At 38.1% G+C, this 23,029-nt stretch overlaps 3 protein-coding genes across 3 annotated transcripts in view; 2 read left to right on the top strand and 1 right to left on the bottom strand.

Moving 5' to 3' along the window:
- The window catches only part of LOC134841434 (uncharacterized), a 325,189-nt gene that overhangs the window by 113,562 nt on the left and 188,598 nt on the right, over positions 1–23,029 (top strand). The gene's annotated exons all lie outside the window — the stretch shown is intronic.
- Positions 1–23,029, top strand: part of LOC134841433 (uncharacterized) — a 189,579-nt gene that overhangs the window by 113,565 nt on the left and 52,985 nt on the right. The gene's annotated exons all lie outside the window — the stretch shown is intronic.
- Positions 5,234–9,123, bottom strand: LOC134842478 (uncharacterized). Its single transcript, XM_063858839.1, has 3 exons — positions 8,836–9,123; positions 8,198–8,638; positions 5,234–5,963 (listed from the first exon to the last, which is right to left on the bottom strand). Exons 1-3 carry the CDS (start codon positions 9,047–9,049, stop codon positions 5,311–5,313), a joined length of 1,308 nt encoding a protein of 435 aa, XP_063714909.1. The 5' UTR covers positions 9,050–9,123; the 3' UTR covers positions 5,234–5,310.

The raw sequence follows: 23,029 nt of genomic DNA, 5'->3' as shown, positions 1-23,029 counted from the left end.
AAAATAAATTTTAGAAAAAAAAAATTTTCATTTTGTTTTTTTTTTCGTTTAATTTGTTAAATGTCATTACTGCTCCATAAACCTTAAAAGGCGGTCGGAGCATTCAGGGCTTCGCCCTGGTACGAGCAGTTTTGTTAGTATTTAGGAACTAAAAAATTTCTGAGCAGAATTTTCAACTGTTGAAGCAAATAAATTTCATTACAAAAATCCAAAAATTGTCTATGGGTAGTTGTAATTTTAATAAAACTGCTCGTATCAGGGCGAAGCCCTGAATGTTCCGACTGCCTTTTAAGGTTTATGGAGTAGTAATAACATAAAAAAATTAAATGAAATAAAAAAAATGAAATTTTATTTTTTTCTAATTGGAAATTTTTAATGAAAATCATCCCCCCACACGCCAAATAAAATACAAAAAGATAGATTTTGTTCCTTGTAAAAAATCAATTATGACGAACAAGCTTCCTTCAACCAATTTGGAACGATTTCTATGACGGATTAAATCTCCGCTTACGCGTTAATAGCGCGAATTATATCGCGCGTTAATTGTCCCAAATTGGTCAAAATGGCCAAGGTGGCAATCTTTAAACCCTCATAACTTCACGAAAAATGATCACAGTTAAAATATCTTTTCAAATTTAAGCTTAGGACAACAATACTTTTCAAGTGAAAAAAAAATTACGTCAAAAATGGCTAGTTACAAGTCGAAATTTGTCTGAAGAAAAAAAAACCCACCCCGAGCACACATATTCCGTTACTTTCGTATCGAAAGTCGGAACAAAAACATGATATGCACAACTTTGAACATTATGCTTTAAAATTTCTACGTTTTGTCTAACAAATGAAGTTTTGAAACAGCTGTTTTTCTTCATTTAGAAAACCTTATCATATGACAAGCAGATTCGTTCGATCCTAAATACAAACACGCTAGTCTTAATGCACTTCAGACAGCTAATTTGAATGAATTGTGGCGCATTAATCAAAACGAGCCGGAAAACATTCGATCACGGTGGAATCCCTCATGCGCGAAGGACCGAATGCGCGAAATTTAAAATCAGCCAATCAGATTTCAGTAATCTAAAATTGGGAAAGAAAGTTAACATTTCTAGGGCTGAATATTGATATTGCCCGAATATTAAAACGGCAGAAATATGCAAATATTTCAAATTGTCACTGACCGCCGCCGAATCGGAACAATTTTTTTTTTTTAATATTTCAAGGGTTTCGTTATGAAAGAAGCAAAAAATTGCTTCATTTATTTCATTTCAATTGAATGGCAATCGCTTCTTTTTAAAATTTGATTTTTGGCTAATTTTGTTTGTGGTCCTTCGCTCACGAGTTTTTTCGCCCATTCGGTCCTTCTAGAATAGCCCCCTGCGAGCAAAAGTTTGCGGCCAACTTGTTCCATAACAAGTTTAATTGATACTCGGTTTGAATGTAATCAATCACTCTAACAGTTTGCTTGATTTCGTTTTTTTGAGTGTTTTAAATACCAGTAAATGTTTTGAAAAACCTTGATTTTCTAGAAAACACTTCTTTTTATTTTAATACTAGAAAAAAATTGAGAGCCACATGTCTACCACGATTGTATTCAGCAATGACATGTTAATATTTGTACATATCGAAGCCAATCAATTGAACCAATGACCAATTTTGTTATGTTTCTGGAGATAGGCGACTTTCAGTGCAGAACCAAGCTTATGCGACACGACTGCAAGAGCAATCAAACTCCTCAATAACTCCAACACCAGACAGCGGTTTATAAACATGGAGCAGAACAAGCGAGCCCCACTGCGCCTAAAAAAATTATGACTGACAACAAACCCGGACCTCAAGTTGTACTGGGTCCGATCATCAATTCAAAAGCCCTCAGTATAGCGTTTGCTGTCACTACGATGTCTGGGTACACCTCAAATGTACTAAAATCACCCACAACTAGTCCCAACCAAAGAAAGCACAAGTTCAATGATCTTCAGTTCAAACTCAACGAATGAAAAAAAAACAAAGTTGAGGTAATCAAAGAGCACATCAAAACGAGCGATATTGAAATAGACTCTATACAAGAAAAAAAACTTGGATGTTGTGATGAAAGACCCTCCTGGGTATCAAATAGTGGCCATCAACCGCCCTAAGGAACGAATGGCAAAGGCGGATGTTTTGCATCCACCCCTGATAAAAAAAATTATCTAATAGCCCAAACAATCCCTACTCACACTACTCACATCAGACAGTCACAGAAAACAACAAGAAATACAAATTATATCAGGCAACTCATTTCTCTTCTTGGTAAACAATTGCATTCGAAAACTAAGCTGCTCCAAAGGGTTCTCGGCCTCGATAAATTACTTACTAAACCTAAAGTCGTCTGCCATTGCAAGTTACACTAACACACACAATGAGCAAACGACGTTAACGCACACAAAAAAGGACAAAACTGCAAGCGAACGCTGAGAAATAAATAGACTTGATTCTCTTAAATAAAAACCTCCCGACTCGGGTCACCAACATCTGTTCAAGGTCACTGGACATTACACTTCGTACAGCAAATCTAGCCATGAATGAAAGTTGGAGCATTGAACTAATATTTGACACGAGTCACGTCCTAATTATCGTACAATTCACCTGCGACATCGAATTTTTTTTTAAAGCAGAGAAACGCAAATACATTAATTCCAGGAAAGCACACTTGTTAAAATTCCGTCAGAAGAATTAACTCTGAAGGCGTAATTTCCAGGCAACGTTTTTAAGGATGAAAAGATGTATAGAGATAACATCCACAAACCGCGTCATGCAATAACCCATGGTGCTACGAGAAGCACATACAAGCGCATGCAAGAGCAAATTTCCAATAACACCCTGGTCATCCACATCATAGCCATAAATCAAAACTAATAATGTAATACACAACAATAGCGCTCAAAGTGGATTTTTTTCCTAGAAAAGTGAGAAAACAGAGTATAGTCAAGCAAGTAAAAATCGAACGCTAAATCTCGTTTAGGACTTAATACACTGCAGACATCTAACAAACAATTTTTTTTAAACAAAGGACATTTCAATTTATGGTGCTAAAACGTGCGCCAGGCGCTTTATTGAACCATAAACTTCCTCTGCAGATAATTTTGACAAAGAACAAAACAAAATGCGTAAAAGAAAAATCCCATTGGAAGCAACCAGCTTCACTGCTGAAGAATTATGAACTACAAATAAATTTAAAAAATCAATAAGGCCCTGGATCCTGATAAGATTGTACCTGTTCACCTTCACTACCCTGGTTTGGTCGGCATAACGCACATCATCAACGTTAACACATCACTAAATAACGCAAACATCCCACAAGACTGCAGGATCGATGGAATTATCCCACCATAAAATTCCGGTAAGGATCCTGAAATATTTGCTGTCTTCCGTGGCTTAACTTTTATACATACGACTCCTACCCAAACTGAGCCAGTGCATTGAACGGCTTATCTGTATCAGCCTCAAGATAACTAAGGGCTCTAACAAAATAAAAACCTGTCGTAGAGCGCTACTGGTCACTTTCGACCTTATCACTGCATTTGTTACCGTTAACGGCGAACTGCTTTTTAATACGACCTTGTCTAACGATACTAAACTATGGATCTCACTGCATTTCATACTGTTAACGGCTAATTTCTTCTTAAAACGACCCTCACTAACAAATACTAAACTATTTTGCAAGGCCGATCCCCATACGTCGAGTGTACAAGTCAGGCATCAAGCGAACGTAAAAGAAAAGAACGAGTCCCACTAGGTTATGCTCTTATCACCAGCTCTCTCTCTCTCTCTCTCTCTCTCTCTCTCTCTTCTTGTTAAAGCATTAAACAGATCACTTTTCTTACATCTGGACCCAATGCATCGGTACTACACATCCCCATGAACACAGACATGGAACCCCTACAAACATGGAACATAGAGAGACGTCCTAATCTATCCCTTGATGATAAATATATGGCCGCATTGTTTGCCGAATGGTGTGCCGATGTAAATTTTTAAACTAAGGCTTCTAAGAAGGGGCTTAAAATCTCCATACAAGCAAAGTACTCGTTTCAATAGTGACGACAGATGCAGACTTGCTCAGCTCCGATCAGGATATTTTCCTTTGCTGAATAATTGGCGGAGTAGGTTAGACCCTATAATCCATAATGTCTGTGAAATTTGAACTCGAAGCTCTCATGATACAGTCGCCTTTTTACCTGTCAATGCAGAGCCACAAATTTAGATATCCTCAGTATCTGGACTGAGTTTCTCCGCGTAGCTGATTGTCTTCAGCTCATAAAGCACGGCGGAGTGGGAGAGCTAAATTTCCTTCAAAACTAATTAATATGTCGAAGGATACTGGCCTCATAACACAAAGTACTCATGAGAAAACCTAAGAAAACTACCGAGCTAATTCTTAGGTTAAGTGTTCAGTCAGGAAAGCCAATTTTGACAATATTCTTTGGTTAAACTGCCACGTCCTTCATTTTGCAGAAAAATGTTATGGATTTTGAAAAGTCATTTTTTTTGAGCGTTTGATCATCTCTTAGAAATTTTTTGACTTTTCTATGAAATTTGGGATAAAGGGTCAAATGGAAGAACCGTTTGCGATATTTTTCCTACAGAAGCCGTGACTTCCCAATTTTTTGTAGAAAAAAATGTGATTTCTCAGAATCCTATTTCTCAAAATTTTTCAGTCTTTTAAGTTATTTTATTAGAGAAACAACTAAGGTTTTGGGCTAAGTCCATTTTTTGAATTTACCCATTTTGTTCCTCATCATTATAACAAATTCCTAAACTATCAAACAGTTACCTCTAGCTTTAGCTGGGATCCTCTTTTATCGAGATCTACGAAGTTTTTTTCGCCGAGTTTTTTTCTTATTTCTCATTTTTTCGACTTCTTTTTTTTTACGCTCGTGCTGTATCGCAAGTGATGCAGAGCTCTCGTCTCTGTGTTTAATTTGAAAGATTGTCTAAAGCACAGGCTTGAAAATTGATCCATCACCACATTATTCTTGATCAACTAACTAAGAAAAAAATCGTTTATCACTCTTTTACCTAAAAAATGCTGTTGAAAATTTTTTTATGGATTATTTTTTTCAAACCCTACTTTTGCCGTGTCAGAAAACATGGTAGAAGCAAACTTAACCAAGAATTTTTGCGAGGGTACGATCTGACAGTTGTAAGCTTTTCTTTTGGTGGAGCCTTCGATAAAATAGTTTTCCAAACTGCCCGGAAACTGAAATATTTTTAAATTTATTATAATGTTTCATTTCTTCAAAGTAAATCTCGGAGACCATGATTAGATAACCATGATTATGAGATGATCTTGATCTGGGGTCCATTCATAGATATTTGCCACTCCTTGCAGCTGTAGGCCTCCCCATCAATTGTAATTTTCTCTTCTTCGTTAAATTTCATCGACAGTTTATCAGCGAGAAAGATAGAATTGAGAGGCGATAGAACAAAAGCCTGGTTTCCCTGTTGCACTTTCAAAAAGAAATCCACCATTTGCCATCGTGAAATCGGTAGAATAAAACTGATTGCGAAAAACGGATCGCCTAACTGCACAAAGGGAACTCCGTCAGGGTCCATTGTCTCGTAAAACGAAGGGTTGTTGTGAATTGTAACAGTTGAAAAATAATCTTTGATGCAAATTTCCTTCCCATTTTTGGTACTTTTTTCCAACAAGACTTCTTCAGAACCTGAAATCTTTCGATATTCTGAGTAGTCAACTGACCACAAATGTTCCTCAATTTCGGCAAAGTTGAACTCGGGCATTTGATAATCTGAGCACTTGTAGATTTCATGTATAGCGGCAACAGTATAACGTGCCGGTCCCACAGAGCGGAAGTTTTCAGCATTGTAGGTGGAAGCTGCCCCGAACCCAATTGCTGATTTCTCAACCGACAGAATAGCAGTTGATTGATTCAAAATATTTTCGCAGATAGGAATTTTGGCCATTGTTCCTAAAAAATCATGAATTCTTACTAAAATGTTTTGAGACAAGAAGAGCTGGTTGCAGTGCAGGTGGCACAGAGTGTTTGACCTCAACAATTCAAAAAATTTAAAACCATAGAAAAAGTAAGAAAAGTATATCAAAAAAAATGTTCGATTTTTTCATGGTTATTTTTGTCTGCAAAGAGTGACTGCCTTAGGTTAAAAACACAAGAATGAGAAGCCTTTATATATAAATTAACGTTAAAATTGTAGGAGGTCAGCTTCTAACATCAAATTTTGTCGAATTTATCCTGAAAACTACTTTTATGATTTCTTTTTAAATCTGACCAAAACCAGTAGATTTTATATCACACTTTATTTTTGTTTATAATTTTTCTGTTATTTTTTTTCTTTAAAGGTGAATAAATTAGGTTAAAACATTCAAAAGTGAAAGAGAATGACAGCAAAATTAGCGTTAAAATCTAATTGAGCCCAATAACAATGTTTTTGAAAATCCGGTTCACGAACAATTGGGCTTCAATATGATATGAAACCAATGGGGTTTCAAACTATGGTTTTTCTTACTTCGTTAGGTGAATGGAGCAAAAACTAAAACCAGCTGCTGCGGTAGTTGCACAGAATGTTCCGACGTTTTTTAAAATACTTTGTTTTTCTTAAGAAGCAATTAAATTAGATTAAAAAAGGGTCTAGGGCTTTCTCGAGGAAGGGACGGCGGCGGATTTTCATATAAAGAGGCTAAGCAGAGCCTCGCATCAATTGCGATACAACAAAAATAGCATTGCAAGCTAGCATACAGGACAGGAAGCAACTAAATAAAAAAAACGAAAACTTTTTTGAAAAAATTACAACTAAAAAAATCTAAATTTGTCTGAACTGATAATCTATTTGCGGAACACTCGTCCGAAAACACATTCGACGGCATTTGTTGAATATTTGAAAACATTCGATCAAAAAAATGTTGCCCATAGAAAATTTAACTATAATTTCTATTTTGAGATTTAAAACGTTTTGTGCGATCCATAGGAAAGCATAAAAACTATGATTCCGTCGAACGACCCAAAATTAGGTTATTAAGTAGATAAAATACAAGCCGAAAAAAAGTTTTAAGCAAAAACATCACACGGGTAAAAAAGGAAAAATACGAAGTCAAAGTTAGTAGAATTACAAATTGAAGGAGTAAATGAAAACATGACAAGCAGCTACTCTGAAAACTGCATACAGCAAAAAATTGTAAGATTTGGTAAATAATCCGACAAAACATAAGCAGACAAATCATCAGCTGACAATTTTTTTGAAACGGAATTGTGCCCGTTAAAAAAACTGGTCATGGTCAGATTCGAACCCAGGGCCTTTGCCGTCCCAGGCGTATTCGTTATCTCCCGACTAAGTGTACTGGAGACGCTCAGAATTTTCAGTTAGTTATGAATCGAACCAAGAAACTAAGAAAGTGATTCAAGTCGTTCAGTAATCAAATTGTTAACCCGAAAAAAGCCTATATTCCGATTTGATAACGCAAGCGTAAGATTTTCGAACAATTTTGTCGACATTGTTTAGCTCGACTTAATGCATTTTCTGAGCTCTCCCAGATCACTATGAAAACTTTATTTTGACCATTACTTCTGCGCCGCAAACAATTTTTTAAAGCACTTTTTGGAAAGTTTCACAAAAAAAAAGTTTTTCGGCGTGAGCTCGCCCTCAAAATTAGTATATATTGGCGCCTAAGGCTCCTTTAAAAATATTATAGGGTTGGCCAATGGATTTCTTGAAATAGCCTCAAAGGGGTCTCTTTGCGTCAGCAGGGGCTCCTCCCCCTTAATCAGCCCCTAGTTATGATACCATAGTTAACGCTCTACGAGCATTCGTCGAGGTTGTCAAAATCAGGAAGAAAAAATTAGGATCGGGGAAAGAGTGTATATATATATATATATATATATATATATATATATATATATATATACATATACATATATACAAAAAGTTGTGCGGCTCGACATTCAAAAAATCGTTATGTATTTCTTATAAATTGGGCATTCTCTTAGGATCTAGAGCTGATGCGAATGGTCAACCTCCGCGGCCTTTCAATCATTGCTCGCCATTCAATCATCATCATTGTAATTGGCTATATTTTAGTGGATCTTACGTCCTAAATTACGTCAACCGTTTTGTTATTTTTTCTTTGGAAAAGCTGGAAATTTTAAAGCAACAAAACATCGCAACGCTGGTTGAATGAAATTTATCTAACCTTTGATTAAAAGGAAGGCACTGTTTTCAACAGACACTTTCCGAGCTCGCCCGTGCCATCCTCTCTCGATCAGAAGCGCCGCCGAAATACTATTGCCCGATCCACCCGGAAGCACCGAAAAGCATATTTTATCCAGGAACTCGCATTTCTTGCCCTCGCTCCAAGAGTTTATGATGTTTAGTATCTCGTGAAGCAACCCGTCGCCTCCAAAAAGAACCAATTCGTTCACAACATCGAAGTCAATTCGCTCTATAATCTGGCCGACGTGTTGCTTGCTTCGTGTGGTTTGTGTTTTGTACTGGATTCTGGCTTCGTACAGCATCGGAGCGACTAAGTTGTGAAAATCTTGGAGGGCGCGTTTCTTCCCACTGAATGGGTTGATAATCACAAGTAGGGATCTGAGCTTCTGTTTTTCAGTTTGAAATAATTCAGATAAATCATCTAAATAAGCTACAACCTATTAGCAGTGTAAGAAATATCACTTGCTAGTTCGGTCTCTTAATTAGAGTGGCCAAAAACTTGCCTATCATCTAAGCAACACTAGTTGAACACTGGTTGAAACTAAACTTGAAGCAAAATACCTTTATTTCCGCTTCCGTTTTTATAGATTTTTAAAAGTGGTCAAAAACTAAGCCCACCTTGTAGTTTTTGGAATGTTTCTTCATTTTCTATTTGAAGCTGATGTATTTTCTTTTTCCGCTGCCCATTTTTATCCAACGTGTATTGTGTTACCGTAACTTGAAGCTGACTTTTTTCGGCTAAAAAGCCAAAACAATCGTCTAAACATATTCGCTCGATTAACTTCTCGCTTTTGAAAATGAGTAGGATTTTATCTTCGATATTGTAATTCATAATCGATTATTAAATTGAAGCTAAATCAAAACTGTCGAGTTATTATATGAAGCATTGACCTGCTTAATCCAAAGTCCAACCATTTAGATAAGCTAGGTCTGATTGACCGCGAAGGTGTGTGAATACGAATATTTGAACAAGAGAAAATATCAGACAAAACAGTCAAAATTTCGAAGGCTTGTATTGGTCCGTCCTCTAGCGCTACATTTGACTCAGCAGGCTCTCGCAGTTCATCTTTTTGCAAAAAACGGGCTTGTAACATCGCAAGTACACTCAAAAAATTTCACGGCGTTCTTTTTCATATTCAGAGATTTTGGCACTTCTACCCGAGTCGGCGCTTTCAGTGATTTTTCGTCCATGGAAAGAGCGGAAAAATCTTAACGACATTACATCCCATTTGTAGCAGTAAATTTAGGACCAATCCGTTTATTTGTCACGTTTATGACGTGCATCAACAGCTTGTCGGATCTCAATGGGACACATAGATGGACGCTTGTATTTATATCTTGACATTTTGGCTCAGTTTTATAATTCTAATGCCGATGAGGAAATCACAAGTATGATTGATTTATACAACTTAAGATGCAGTCTTTCAAAAAAATTTATTGCCTCCATTTTTGTTGTTACTTTCGAGTTCATTTTGAAACTGTAAACACCAGAAAGAAAGTAAGCAAAAAATCAACAAGACTGTTCGTATCAGGACGAAGCCCTGTGTTATCCATACGGATATCATAGTAAAACATTCCATACAAACAATGTACAATCAGGTGCTAAAACTACCAGTTGGTAATGTTTACATATTATAAACCTAAATGATTACATAATACATATAGAAGTCTGGAATTAAATAAGTATCTATCTATACCTAACAACATATGTAATAGTTATTATGAAACGCTGTATCTCAAATGCTTCGAGGTCAGCGTCGTCCAGACTTAAACATAGACCGATGAATTTAAGTTACCATCGTAGTCTTTTCTATTTCTCATTTCATAGTCAGCGATTAGCATAGACTTGACAACTTAATTATACCTCACCTAACGGCTGAGGGTATAACATGGCGCAGCCAGCAGTCACAAAAAATCCATTGGGGATTACACCATTTTGGCAAAAAGCGTCCGCGGAACCACCAATAGAGTGGGACAAATGGAACCAGCAACTGTTTCTTGGCATCATCGCCAAAGATGGAATGAATTTGAACAAGCTTCTACATAACCCCCCAGCTGTTCGAAAACCCCAGGAACCAGGATACGAGCTCCCCATAGACGGAGAAACAGACAAACAAATACGCGATCGAAACCTTCGAAACCAAGAGAAACGTGTAACATGGGAGAACCAATGCCAACACTTGGATAATCTTGGCCCCACAGTCGACGGCATACCATGGGAGGAAGCCGATATCAAATGCAGAAGTTACATATACTTGTGTTTGGGGACGGAGGGCCAAAGACGAGTAACACAATTTTATCCAAATCTCAGAATTCAGGATACCTCAACCAGAGAGTTTTGGAAACTCCTTAAGCAACTATTTGTTAAAGAACGCAACGTAACCTTCGATCGTTACGAAGCTTTCACACGCAAACAGGGAAAAACGGAATCTCTGGAAGAATTCCACTGCGGACTTACGGAACTGGTGGTAAAAGGAAACTTTAAATGCACGGCATGCAACGATGTTAGTCTCGAATCCGAGATCGTCAGAGACCTATTTATAGCACACATGTCAAACGACGAAGTTCAAAAAGACCTTCTGGCCGAAACAAAAACTCCCGAACAAGCTTTGGACTACGCAATAAAACGCGAAAGAGGCCTCGAGAACCAGCTCTATATTAGAAAACAGGGAACGACAAATAATCATCCCGGAATGTCAAATATTAAATCTGAACCGGTAAATTTCGTTCAAAAGCGGGGCGGATTTAAAGCGCATCAGCGAGGTGGTCGCAGTAGAGGAGGACAAACGTCCAGAAACTATCCCGAGAAAACTGGACAAAAGAAAGACTGTTTCCAATGCGGAAATGCATTTTCAGGAAATCACTTAGCACAATGTCCGGCACGTGACAAAATCTGCAACAAGTGCACTAAAAGGGGCCATTTCGCTAGACTTTGCAGATCAAGTGAGGTTAATGCAATCCAGGAAGACAACCAAGAACAACAAGAACTTCAAGATACTGATATGACAGCATACGTAAATTACCTACAAGCGGGTGACGTCATACCAGGGTGGGAGTTAATCCATCCGGACGATACATCGACAAACTGGATAAATTTTGAACCAAGACGGGCAGAAGAACTATTGGACACAGATCTCAAAGGACACCTGATAAGGGTCCGCTCGGAGAAAAACAACATCGTTTTTATTGCCGACACAGGATCACCAACATCGTTCGTAAACGAAAAAACAGCCAACCTTCTGGCCACAACAGTAAAATCAGCGGTAAGAACAAGAATGCGAGAGGATGACGAAGCTAATAGAATGGTCTGCTACAATGGCTACAAAATCCCATCTCTTGGCAGACTAACCGCCCCAATCGAATCAGGAGGTTGGACAATCCACACAGCGTCCTTCATTGTGGTGGACGACAGGCGAGCGAACATTTTGGGGCGGAATCTTCTCCCGCAAATTGGCATCCAGCTACACCAAGAAAGAAAACCAGCTGGTAAGTCAGTATGTCAAGTTAATAGTATTGAAAATTCAGACACACAAATTGTAACGTGGGTCAGAAGTACGTATCCGGGATTGTGTAAACGAATTGGACGTTCAAAAAACCATATGGTCCATACACAATTTTTATCGGATTTCAAAGCCTTACAACAACGGGGGCGTCGAATTCCAATTCATATACAAGAAAAGGTGGAACACGAAATTAGATCATTAATCGATCAAGGTCACATCACTCGACTTGAAAAATGTAACGACAACCAATTCATAAGCCCTATCGTCATTACTGTTAAAAAGGATGGATCCATTAAATTAGCCATGGACTCAAAACAAATAAACAAATCGATCCACAAAAATAAGTACCAGATGCCAAATATTGACGTTCTGTTAGACAATATAGCACAATCGGCACAAGAGGGTACAAATAAGCCAGGAACGACGTATTTCTCAACAATAGATCTACGATACGCGTACAGTCAACTACCACTAGACGAAACAACCCGTACGCAGTGTAACTTCAGCATAATTGGAGGAAAAGCAACGGGAACATATCAGTTCCAAACCGGTTTCTACGGGCTAACTGATATGCCCGCAGAATTTCAGAAAGCCATTGATCTGACACTCAACAACGAGAAGGACACTTTCGCGTTCCTAGATGATATTTTAATAATATCCCATGGCACGAAAGAGAAGCATATTGAAAAATTAACAAAAGTTCTGAACAAACTAGATACGGAAAACATGGCTATTTCAATCGATAAGTGTAAATTTGGTTGTAGGGAAGTAGAATGGTTGGGATTTACCATAAACGAACACGGCACCATACCTATCCATAAGAAAACGGACGCAATTATAAACCTACCTCATCCAAAAACATTCAAACAATTGAAAAGTTTCATGGGTTCAGTTCATCACCTCAACAAATTCATCCCAAACTTAGCTCAGCTATGCAATCCCCTTAGACCACTGCTATCAACAGCAAATAAATTTAATTTCCAGTGGAATGAAGAAAACGGGAAAGCTTTCAAAAATGTATTAAATGCCGTAAAGAACATAACAGAAAACAGACATTTTGTAACGGACCGAGACACCCGAATTGTCTGTGACGCCAGCCGCGAAGGTATAGGCGCGGCCCTGGAACAAAACACACCGGATGGTTGGGCCACAATTGCGTATGCATCACGATTCCTAAATTCATGCGAACAAAAATACTCGGTAAACGAACTCGAACTTCTAGCCGCAGTATGGGCCATTGAGCACTTCAAGTACTACCTATACGGCAGACGCTTTACTTTAATAACGGACCATCAAGCATTAGTTGGTGCATTAAAAAGTAATAGGGGCAATAAAACCTATCAAAGTAGGTTAACCAGATGGATTGATCGACTCATTCCATTCGATTTTGACATACACCACCTAGCTGGTAGTAAAATGGGTCTCATTGACTACATCTCACGACACCCGGTCGGAAAACCTCAACCCCCCGCGTACTGGGATGAAAATTTCGTAGTAGCACTAAACGATGACCTCGTAAAATGCGTAGAATTCCAAGATAGCAGTAGTATTAACGCCGCTTGGAATAACGTCAAAACGGCTAATTATCCAGGCACCAAAAAGCTCGACCGGAACGAGAACTTCGCACGTTCAAATTCGATTCAAACACAAACTGCATTCACTCTGCGTAGTCAATTGCTCAAATCAAGTCGATTTCAAATTAACTCAATTTCAAACAGTTCAAACCTAGAAAAACAAAACAACATGAGTAGACAATTACAACAAGGCATGACTTTACCACCCTTTCGCCGCATAACAAGGAAAGCACATACCGCAGCCCAAACCCAACTCACCTTCTCTCCCCTCAATTACGCATCGTTTAATGCACTTCTATCTAAACCCCCACCACCAGAACTTACATTCAGTGACGTGACACATCAGGTCATACCCTCTACAAACAGCTTCACATTCAACAGAATTGAATCCAAGAAAGCTGATGCCATTTGCCAGACACTGGAAATAGATCAATCCCCTGACACAGACCATCAAACCCAAACCGACAACAACCAGTCATCAAAACAGGACACGGAAAGCCAAACTATTGCCAGCATAGAAGATGAAGACACCCCAATGTTCCGAAAGAATTTACGAAAGGTGATGGACGTAAGCTTCCTAGCAGCCGCTACCAAACGAGATAGAAATTTATCACCACTCTTAACAATGGTTAAGCAACAAAAGTGGGACTCGATCAAAAGCTGCTACGGCCCTTATTTTTACAATGTAAGGCATCGCCTATCAGTCAGGGACAACATTCTTCTCTACGACGACCGCGTCGTCATACCGAAACAACTGAGGCCTACACTGATGGATGCTTTACACCTCACACATCCAGGACAAGGGGGAATGCTAGAAGCAGCGAAGCATGTGTGGTATCCGTTCCTTCACAGAGACATCGTCTCAACGGCACAAAACTGTAAAAGCTGTCGGGAAAAGGGTAAGAACTTTAAGGTTATCTCGGGTAAACAACACTTCACAACATTGGACGCGGTGGTAGAACCAAATGAGGAAATCCAATTAGATTTCGCAGGACCCTTACCGGACGAAAACGATAAGGATGTTTATATATTGGTGGGTGTCGATCGCTTCTCACGCTTTCCGTACGCAAAAATTGTTACAAATAAAAAAGCGGATACAATCATCCGTTTTATGCAAAATCACATAGTCAACCAAGGTGTACCCCGTGCTATCAGATGTGACCAAGCACAAGGTTTCAGAGCCAAAAAGTTCCTTATATATTGTAAATCTCACACTATAAAACTGATTTTCGCACCGGTGGACGACCATAGAGCGATAGGCATGGTCGAAAGACTCATACGAACATTAAAATCACGACTAGCGATAATGAAAATTGACAAAACAAATCGTCCATATAAGTTAGCATCGGACGTAGCTGAATTAATAAAAACCCTCCGTATTACACCTAACTCTTCTACAAAAGTTACACCGTTTGAATCTCACTACGGTAGAAAAGCTAATACTCCCATAAGTAACCTCAGCACATCGCCTAAATTGTCAAACCTTTCGTGGGAAAATACTAAATTATCATGTTTAGACGAAAAAGTACTCGCAAAACCAGCGTTGTCGGCGGAATCAATGTGGAACAGGGATTTAAACAGCGAGGATGAACTAGACCTGAAATACAAAATGAAGCCCACACCCGAGCACCAATACGTGCCAGAACCAACATTCAACCCGGCCCCACCAGCACAAACTGTCGCGGATAAAAGTGCTACCGAAGCTAATCGACACACACAATCACACTCAGGAAAACGTAGAGCACAGAACCAGCCGGACGCAGACGCACACACGGAGGCAGTAACATTAGACAGCAGCGATGAGGAATTCGACAGGAGGCTACTTCAAAAATTCCCAATAGGTGCGCACCTACCTTTGACAAATAAGCCTTATGAAGCCAGATCACTTCAGGAAACCTTTCTAAAAGAAAAATCGAATGATTTTGATAAACTAAGGACTCGTAACCCCATAAGATTATTAACATCACAAGAAAAAGAAAAATTACGAAGAGCCCCATTAATATTTCTAAAGGATCGTTTTAAAGGTCCAGCACATACCATTAATCCTAAAACAGGACTACGCCTCGAACAAATTGCTAGAAAAACGGGGACAATTGCCAGAAAAACAAAAAATCCGGGAACATTTGGGGCGCAGTTCAAAATCATCGAAAACGGCGCAATAATTAATTACTCTCCACACACTGCGTGGATACGGGAAGATGGGAAACAACCTAGGGTAATTAGGCATGACGGTCTTGCATTCATACCAGATCCAAGGGTCTATGGAAAATGTAGACCAGCGGCACTAAAGGATTTTGTCGCGTATAAACACCTACCAAGAGCTAAGCAGCGTATTTTAGAGACAAAGACACCTAGCACAGGGGCACAAGGAGGAACATCAGGAAATTCAGCGAAAAGCCCTAGAAAGCCACCACCAAAATCAACACAGGAGATAATTCAGCAGACATTGAATCGGCGAGCCCTAGGTCCACAGAAACTATTGGCTACATTTACACCAACACAGCAAGGGAATGCCCGGGAAAGAAGCAAATCGATCACGCAACGCCTCCCGGCAAAGGCAGTACCTCACAGAACGGTTAGCCCGAAGAAGAAAGCAAGAATCGACCCTGCAACCATCCAATTCGACTGTGATACATCGATTTCACTCTCATCGGATAACGAGCTCGACCATAAATCCCCATCTCCAAGTAAACAACCTGCAGCAAAACGAATTGACTTAAAGGCCACACCAGAAACCAAATCACCGGAAATACGGAGATCAACCAGATCACGAAAAAGCACGCTGGCCGGAAAATTCGGAAATGCCATCCCAATTGGAAACATCTCAACAAACACTGAAGCCCCACTCACAGTAGCAACCATCGAACACACAAATACGGAGGATATTACACCGACGAAACTTAGCACCTCCAATCTGAATGACAAAAATGACGAAAACCAAATCACAAAATACAATGAGGACACGACACACCAAACAGCATCGTTGGCGTCATCAGATGATATAGTGTGTACAGAAGTCCACATGAGTAGCGATACGCCCGAAAACACCCGAAATATGACTAAGACCAATACAATTGCAAGAACCACAAGCTCGCGGTATATTCTAGACAAGCCGCAGATCACTGAAGACTCTTTCAGTAAAGATTTTGAAGAAGCAATGAATTTCTTACAATCGATTAGTCCTATTCGAGGAAATTCAATGACGTTCCAGAGAGAGAAAGAAGACGAAAAACAAACTTCCCCACAACAGAGATCATCTGACATACCTAAAACCGATAAACAACAATCGGCGGAAACGCGAGGACAAGCCAAAGATAATTCGCAGGAGGACGATCTAAATCAAGCTTAAATTGAGAACTCAATTTCTTAAAAGGAGGGAAGTGTTATCCATACGGATATCATAGTAAAACATTCCATACAAACAATGTACAATCAGGTGCTAAAACTACCAGTTGGTAATGTTTACATATTATAAACCTAAATGATTACATAATACATATAGAAGTCTGGAATTAAATAAGTATCTATCTATACCTAACAACATATGTAATAGTTATTATGAAACGCTGTATCTCAAATGCTTCGAGGTCAGCGTCGTCCAGACTTAAACATAGACCGATGAATTTAAGTTACCATCGTAGTCTTTTCTATTTCTCATTTCATAGTCAGCGATTAGCATAGACTTGACAACTTAATTATACCTCACCTAACGGCTGAGGGTATAACACCCTGAATGTTCCGACTGCCTTTTACGGTCTATGGAGCAGTAATAACATGAAACGATTAAATGTAATAGATTTTTTTTAATTCGAGATTTTTGTGAAAATCAACCCCCCACACGCCATATCAAACACAAGAAGACAGATTTCGCTCCCAGTAACAAATCAATTATCGCAATTAAGCTTCCTTCAACCAATTTGGAACAATTTCTAAAAAGGATTAAATCTCCACTTACGCGTTAATAGCTCGAAACATATCGCGCGTTAATTGTCCCAAGTTGGCCAGAATTGCAATTTTTAAACTCCATAACTTTACGATAAATGATCAAAAGTAAAATATCTTTTGAATTTAAGCCCAGGACAACGATACCTTTTGAATGATAATTTTAAATTTTCGTCAAAAATGGCTAGTTTAAAAGTCGAAATTTGTCTGAAGAAAATTTTAAGCCGTTTAAAACCAAATTATTGAACCAAATTTTTTTTCTGCTTCTGAGAAAAGTCTCAATTTTGGCGTGTTTAGACGATTTAAAGAGGAGCTAAAGTCTGGCACTACTTCTGGTTCAATCTTCGTTTGGGCAGTTGAATACAGAAACGCGCCTCTGAGCTTATTTGAGATCGAAATAGTTTTTCTGCTATAAACGCGCTTTTTACGGATCATTGGAAGTCTTTAACAGTGGAAAACTGCAAAAGGTTTTCTTGTTGTTTTTTCATGGTTTTTTAATCTAATTTTTTTTTTCATTTTCAAAAAGTTTTTCCTTATTCAAGTATCTGTTTGAAAATAAAAATTTTTGGGCTGTTCTTTTTTCCTCAAAAGCTCAAAACCACGAAAGTAATAATTTTGATCAGTATTATCAATTGAGTCAATATCGCCACCACCCCTCCGCCCGCCCCATATTGAACCACCAAGAAACTTTTCCTATTCAGCCCGGCAAAAAAATCTACACAAGCGAGGCTAACTTACAATTTGGTTCAATTTTTCTGTTTTACCTGCTCGTAACTTGGTAGAAAAATAAACTAGAATCTCATTTACTAATAAGTAAATGTTTAAACAGTTTATAAACCTATTTTTTTTGTGATCGTAGCGTAGCTCTTTTAGTCTTCTGGGGGCATCAATTTAATTGTTGAACTATTTGTTTTTAAAAGTTCTAACTTTTGCTGTCTTAGACTGAACCCATGTTAGTCTTGTTAGGTTTGCAATATTGACAGTCACAGTTTCGGGGTCAAAATAACTATTCTGTGTACGTTTAGTGAGAAAAAAAGGAAGACATAGTGAGGAAAAAGTAACGCAACCAGAGAAATTAAAAACAATGAATGAAAAAACATTTTTGAAATAAAATGCTTACTACTATTTTAGTTTTGCCCCTAGACAGTGATATATATATACCTAGTTTTTATCCTAAAAAATACAAAACTTTTGAGCAATTTAATAAATAACTAAATTTAGGTAGTTTTTGAAAGCTTTTATTGAAAAATTTATTGCAACTTTTGGAAATAAAATTTTTCCGGATCAAAATGTACGACTTTTGTTCATTTGATGTAACGGGCCCACTGTCTGTCATAGTTCAATTTCTTTTTCAGTCTCACTTCATGAGTCGGACAGAAATGTGCTTCTAACATATGTCTTCACACAATGAATGAAACGATTTTATGATCACAAGGTTTCATGGGAATTTAAGAACCCAAGGTTACATAAAGATTGACATATTCCAGGGGACGAGAATTGAAATTTGACTTTGAAATGGCGCCAAGCAAACAGGATCCGATGAATCAAACTTATCCGATAGAGTTTTAAAAATGCCTCATTTATATCTCACAACCGTTCAAAGCTTAAAAAAAATTGCTCGGTTTATGTTTTAGCTTCCATTATTATTTTGGAAACCGAAACAAAAACCGAGCAACAAATTTTAAAATGCTATTTAAAGAACCGATCCTTTTGCATTATTTTCTATAGAACACTTGAAAACTTAAATATTTCGTTCGCGTCAGCTGTTTTTTTTCTGCAGTTGAAACATATGACTGAGAATATAAGTAACGGGGGTAACGGAATATCTGTGCTCGGGTGGTTTTTTTCCTCAGACAAATTTCGACTTTAACTAGCAATTTGTTGAGTCTAAGAACTGTACACGCGTTACCTTCATCATCTCATTGAAGTTTTTGCAAAAATGCTTTTTTCCACTTTAAACAGCCTGTAACCATCTTCTCACAGCTTTTCTAACAACCTCACTGTTCGCAACTGTTACATAATTGTTACAAAACTGTTACATAACAGTCACATATTGTCGGCTGGCTTTTATAGTACCTAGTTCATACTTCGATTCGACTTGATCATGTCTCCGACATTTTTTGTCATTATTTGGCGTTGCTTAACAAATTTCAGAATGTGACTTGGCTGAGTCAGTGCCGCATCTCAGTCCTTGATTTCTAAACAGAGAAGTTTTTTTGTGAAATCAATTGTAGTACTAGCTAAATAAATAATTGAAAAACCAGAGCTGGATTTCATTCAAATTTCGAGTAGTCTCTCCAGGGTAATAAGTTTTCGTAATCTTGTCCTGTTGGGACGGGGAAAACCATTGATTCATGGTGGGGGTTTCGCCTTGAAGTAAAGGCAAACCGCCAAGAAATGTTGTAAATTGGATTTGTTATTCATCACTCGTTGCACTTGGCGCACAAAAAATTGGAAGAAATGATTGTGCCGAGTAAACTTCAAGGGATTGCTTCTCTAGATTGTTCTCCCCTCTCTCTTTCTTTTAACGACACCGCAAAGTGATGCCATGGATAGTGAATTCAGCGGGGCGACGGAGGCTCACTACTATCCACAACCTTGAACTGGTTAAGTGGCAACTAACTTGTACTGAATTATGTTCGTGCCACTTTTGCAGTGCTCTTACGGCTGTCTCGTCCGCTCAATACAATTGCAACAAATTCCAATCTTAATTCAGTTCAGATAAAAATAAGTCCAATTACATAAGATTTTAAGTCGCCAGAAATAAATCTGATAATCTAATTAAAGGAAAGGGTCCGTGATAAAATGTTACAAGTTAAAACTAATAAAAAAGAATAAAGGAATTAGAGTGAATTAGTCTAAAGTTAAAACATTAAAAAAGTGAGAGATCATTCTCTCCGCCGGAGAGAAAGGCAAGTGAAGGTCAAATGTGAGTGACCTGTTATCTAATTAAGATAAGTAAAGTTTGCAATAGATGCAAGATAAAATACGAATCACAACCTTCCTCTAAGCAGGAAAAATTCTGATTAACGCCAAATAGGTAAATGCAAATTAACTGAGTCTTTTCCCCCTTTTTGGGGAATAGAGAAAAATTTTATTACACAAGTTTGTAGGCGACTGAATGACTAAACTATGTACTGACAATGGCACTAGGTAAAGCGTAAGTAATTAAAGGATGGGGTTATCCGGTATCCGACGGATATGACTTACAAAGCAAATATGTAGCAGAGAAATATTTATCACCGTGAGTTGACTGGTAGTGATGTATGACGCCACTAAAATTTGAATAACTGCAGTTTGAAAGATCTTGAGGAGACAGATGAAAAAAAATACTGTTTATCAAATCCGAAGGATTAGTATGTTTACGATAAGATTACACAACCTAAGAACTCCGACTTTAAGATTATGGAGATGGTGAGGTTTAGCAACGGGAAGTGAAAATGAAAAGTACTTAACATAGAAATCGGTACTAAGTTATCATTTACAATTTCTGTAATCTATCAAAAAGTTTTCGAGTTCAGCACTGAAAAGTTCACTATCGAGTTCTGAGTGCTCTCCAAAATTATCAACTGTCATTTTTAAAGATTCATCGATTAAAGAGGTAGAAATTTGATGAGGAGATGGTGAATCCGAGTCGATTATCACTAATTCCGCCGGAGTTTTAGTATCGTTCGATTCATGAATGATGTTGTGTTCGATTTCTAATACGATTGGGTTATCTGCAGAACCAGAGGTTTCTTGAAGAAAATCGACAACATCTATAAAGTACCTTTGACCATAAAATTTTAGTGGTCCAATATTCCTACTAGAGCGTCGAATGGTAGGAGGATCATTACCAGGTTTGTTGGAAGAGTCGGGAGTTGGAATGGAATCGTCTGCAGAGTCGACTATTTCATAGACCGGGAAGTCTGTTATTGTGTCTTTTTCCGCTGGATTAGATATGACTTGAAGCTCCCGTAGCTTGCTGTTTACAAATTCTTCTGCCTGAGCTGTAGCACTCTGGTCGCAAGAAAAAGAGATTCGACTTGCAGGGATGATGCTTATTGGGCATTCAGTAGTTTGGTCCCCAAATTGGTCTCCGTCTTGAACAGTGATGTCCTCTAAAACCTCAGATTTAATGTTATTTTTGAGTAAACTAGAGTTAAGGCTGATTTCATTTGGAATATGTGTTCTGCATGAGTCCGAAATAAAACGCTCTCTGGCCACATCTCTACAAGGGAAACCGCCCGCTATCCATTCCCAGTCGCTAGTATCAGATATATCCGAAGGAATTAGCATAGATTCGTCCGAAGCGAGATATTGTGGAGGAGTTGTCGACTTCTTCGACTGGCGAGTTTGTCTTCTAACTGGTTTGGATGATGGCCCCGACACGCGATACACATGAGTAGGATTTTTATCTTCGATATTGTAATTCATAATCGATTATTAAATTGAAGCTAAATCAAAACTGTCGAGTTATTATATGAAGCAATGACCTGTTTAATCCAAAGTCCAACCATTTAGATATGCCAGGTCTGATTGACCGCGAAGGTGTGTGAATACGAATATTTGAACAAGAGAAAATATCAGACAACACAGTCAAAATTTCGAAGGCTTGTATTGGTCCGTCCTCTAGCGCTACATTTGACTCAGCAGGCTCTCGCAGTTCATGTTTTTGCAAAAAACGGGCTTGTAACATCGCAAGTACACTCAAAAAATTTCACGGCGTTCCTTTTCAACTTCAGAGATTTTGGCACTTCTACACGAGTCGGCGTTTTCAGTGATTTTTTTGTCCATGGAAAGAGCGGAAAAATCTGAACGACATTACATCCCATTTGTAGCATTGAATTTAAGACCAATCCGTTTATTTGTCGCGTTTCTGAAGTGCATCAACAGCTTGTCGGATCTCAATGGGACACATTGATGGACGCTTTTACTTATATCTTGACATTTTGGCTCAGTTTTATAATTCTAATGCCGATGAGGAAGACACAAGTATGACTGACTTATACAACTTAAGATGCATAGTCTTTCAAAAAAATTTATTGCCTCCATTTTTGTTGTTACTTTTGAGTTCATTTTGAAACTGTAAACACCAAAAAGAAAGTAAGGAAAAAATCAACAAGACTGTTCGTATCAGGACGAAGCCCTGAATGTTCCGACTGCCTTTTACGGTCTATGGAGCAGTAATAACATGAAACGATTAAATGTAATAGATTTTTTTTAATTCGAGATTTTTGTGAAAATCAACCCCCCACACGCCATATCAAACACAAGAAGACAGATTTCGCTCCCAGTAACAAATCAATTATTGCAATTAAGCTTCCTTCAACCAATTTGGAACAATTTCTAAAAAGGATTAAATCTCCACTTACGCGTTAATAGCTCGAAACATATCGCGCGTTAATTGTCCCAAGTTGGCCAGAATTGCAATTTTTAAACTCCATAACTTTACGAAAAATGATCAAAAGTAAAATATCTTTTGAATTTAAGCCCAGGAAAACGATACCTTTTGAATGATAATTTTAAATTTTTGTCAAAAATGGCTAGTTTAAAAGTCGAAATTTGTCTGAAGAAAATTTTGAGCCGTTTAAAACCAAATTATTGAACCAAATTTTTTTTCTGCTTCTGAGAAAAGTCTCAATTTTGGCGTGTTTAGACGATTTAAAGAGGAGCTAAAGTCTGGCACTACTTCTGGTTCAATCTTCGTTTGGGCAGTTGAATACAGAAACGCGCCTCTGAGCTTATTTGAGATCGAAATAGTTTTTCTGCTATAAACGCGCTTTTTACGGATCATTGGAAGTCTTTAACAGT

The sequence above is a fragment of the Symsagittifera roscoffensis genome, chromosome 3, assembly GCF_963678635.1.
Source record: "Symsagittifera roscoffensis chromosome 3, txSymRosc1.1, whole genome shotgun sequence".
Lineage (NCBI taxonomy): Eukaryota > Metazoa > Xenacoelomorpha > Acoela > Convolutidae > Symsagittifera > Symsagittifera roscoffensis.
Note: the sequence above shows the minus strand (reverse complement) of the source record. Positions and strands in the feature narration are given on the sequence as shown.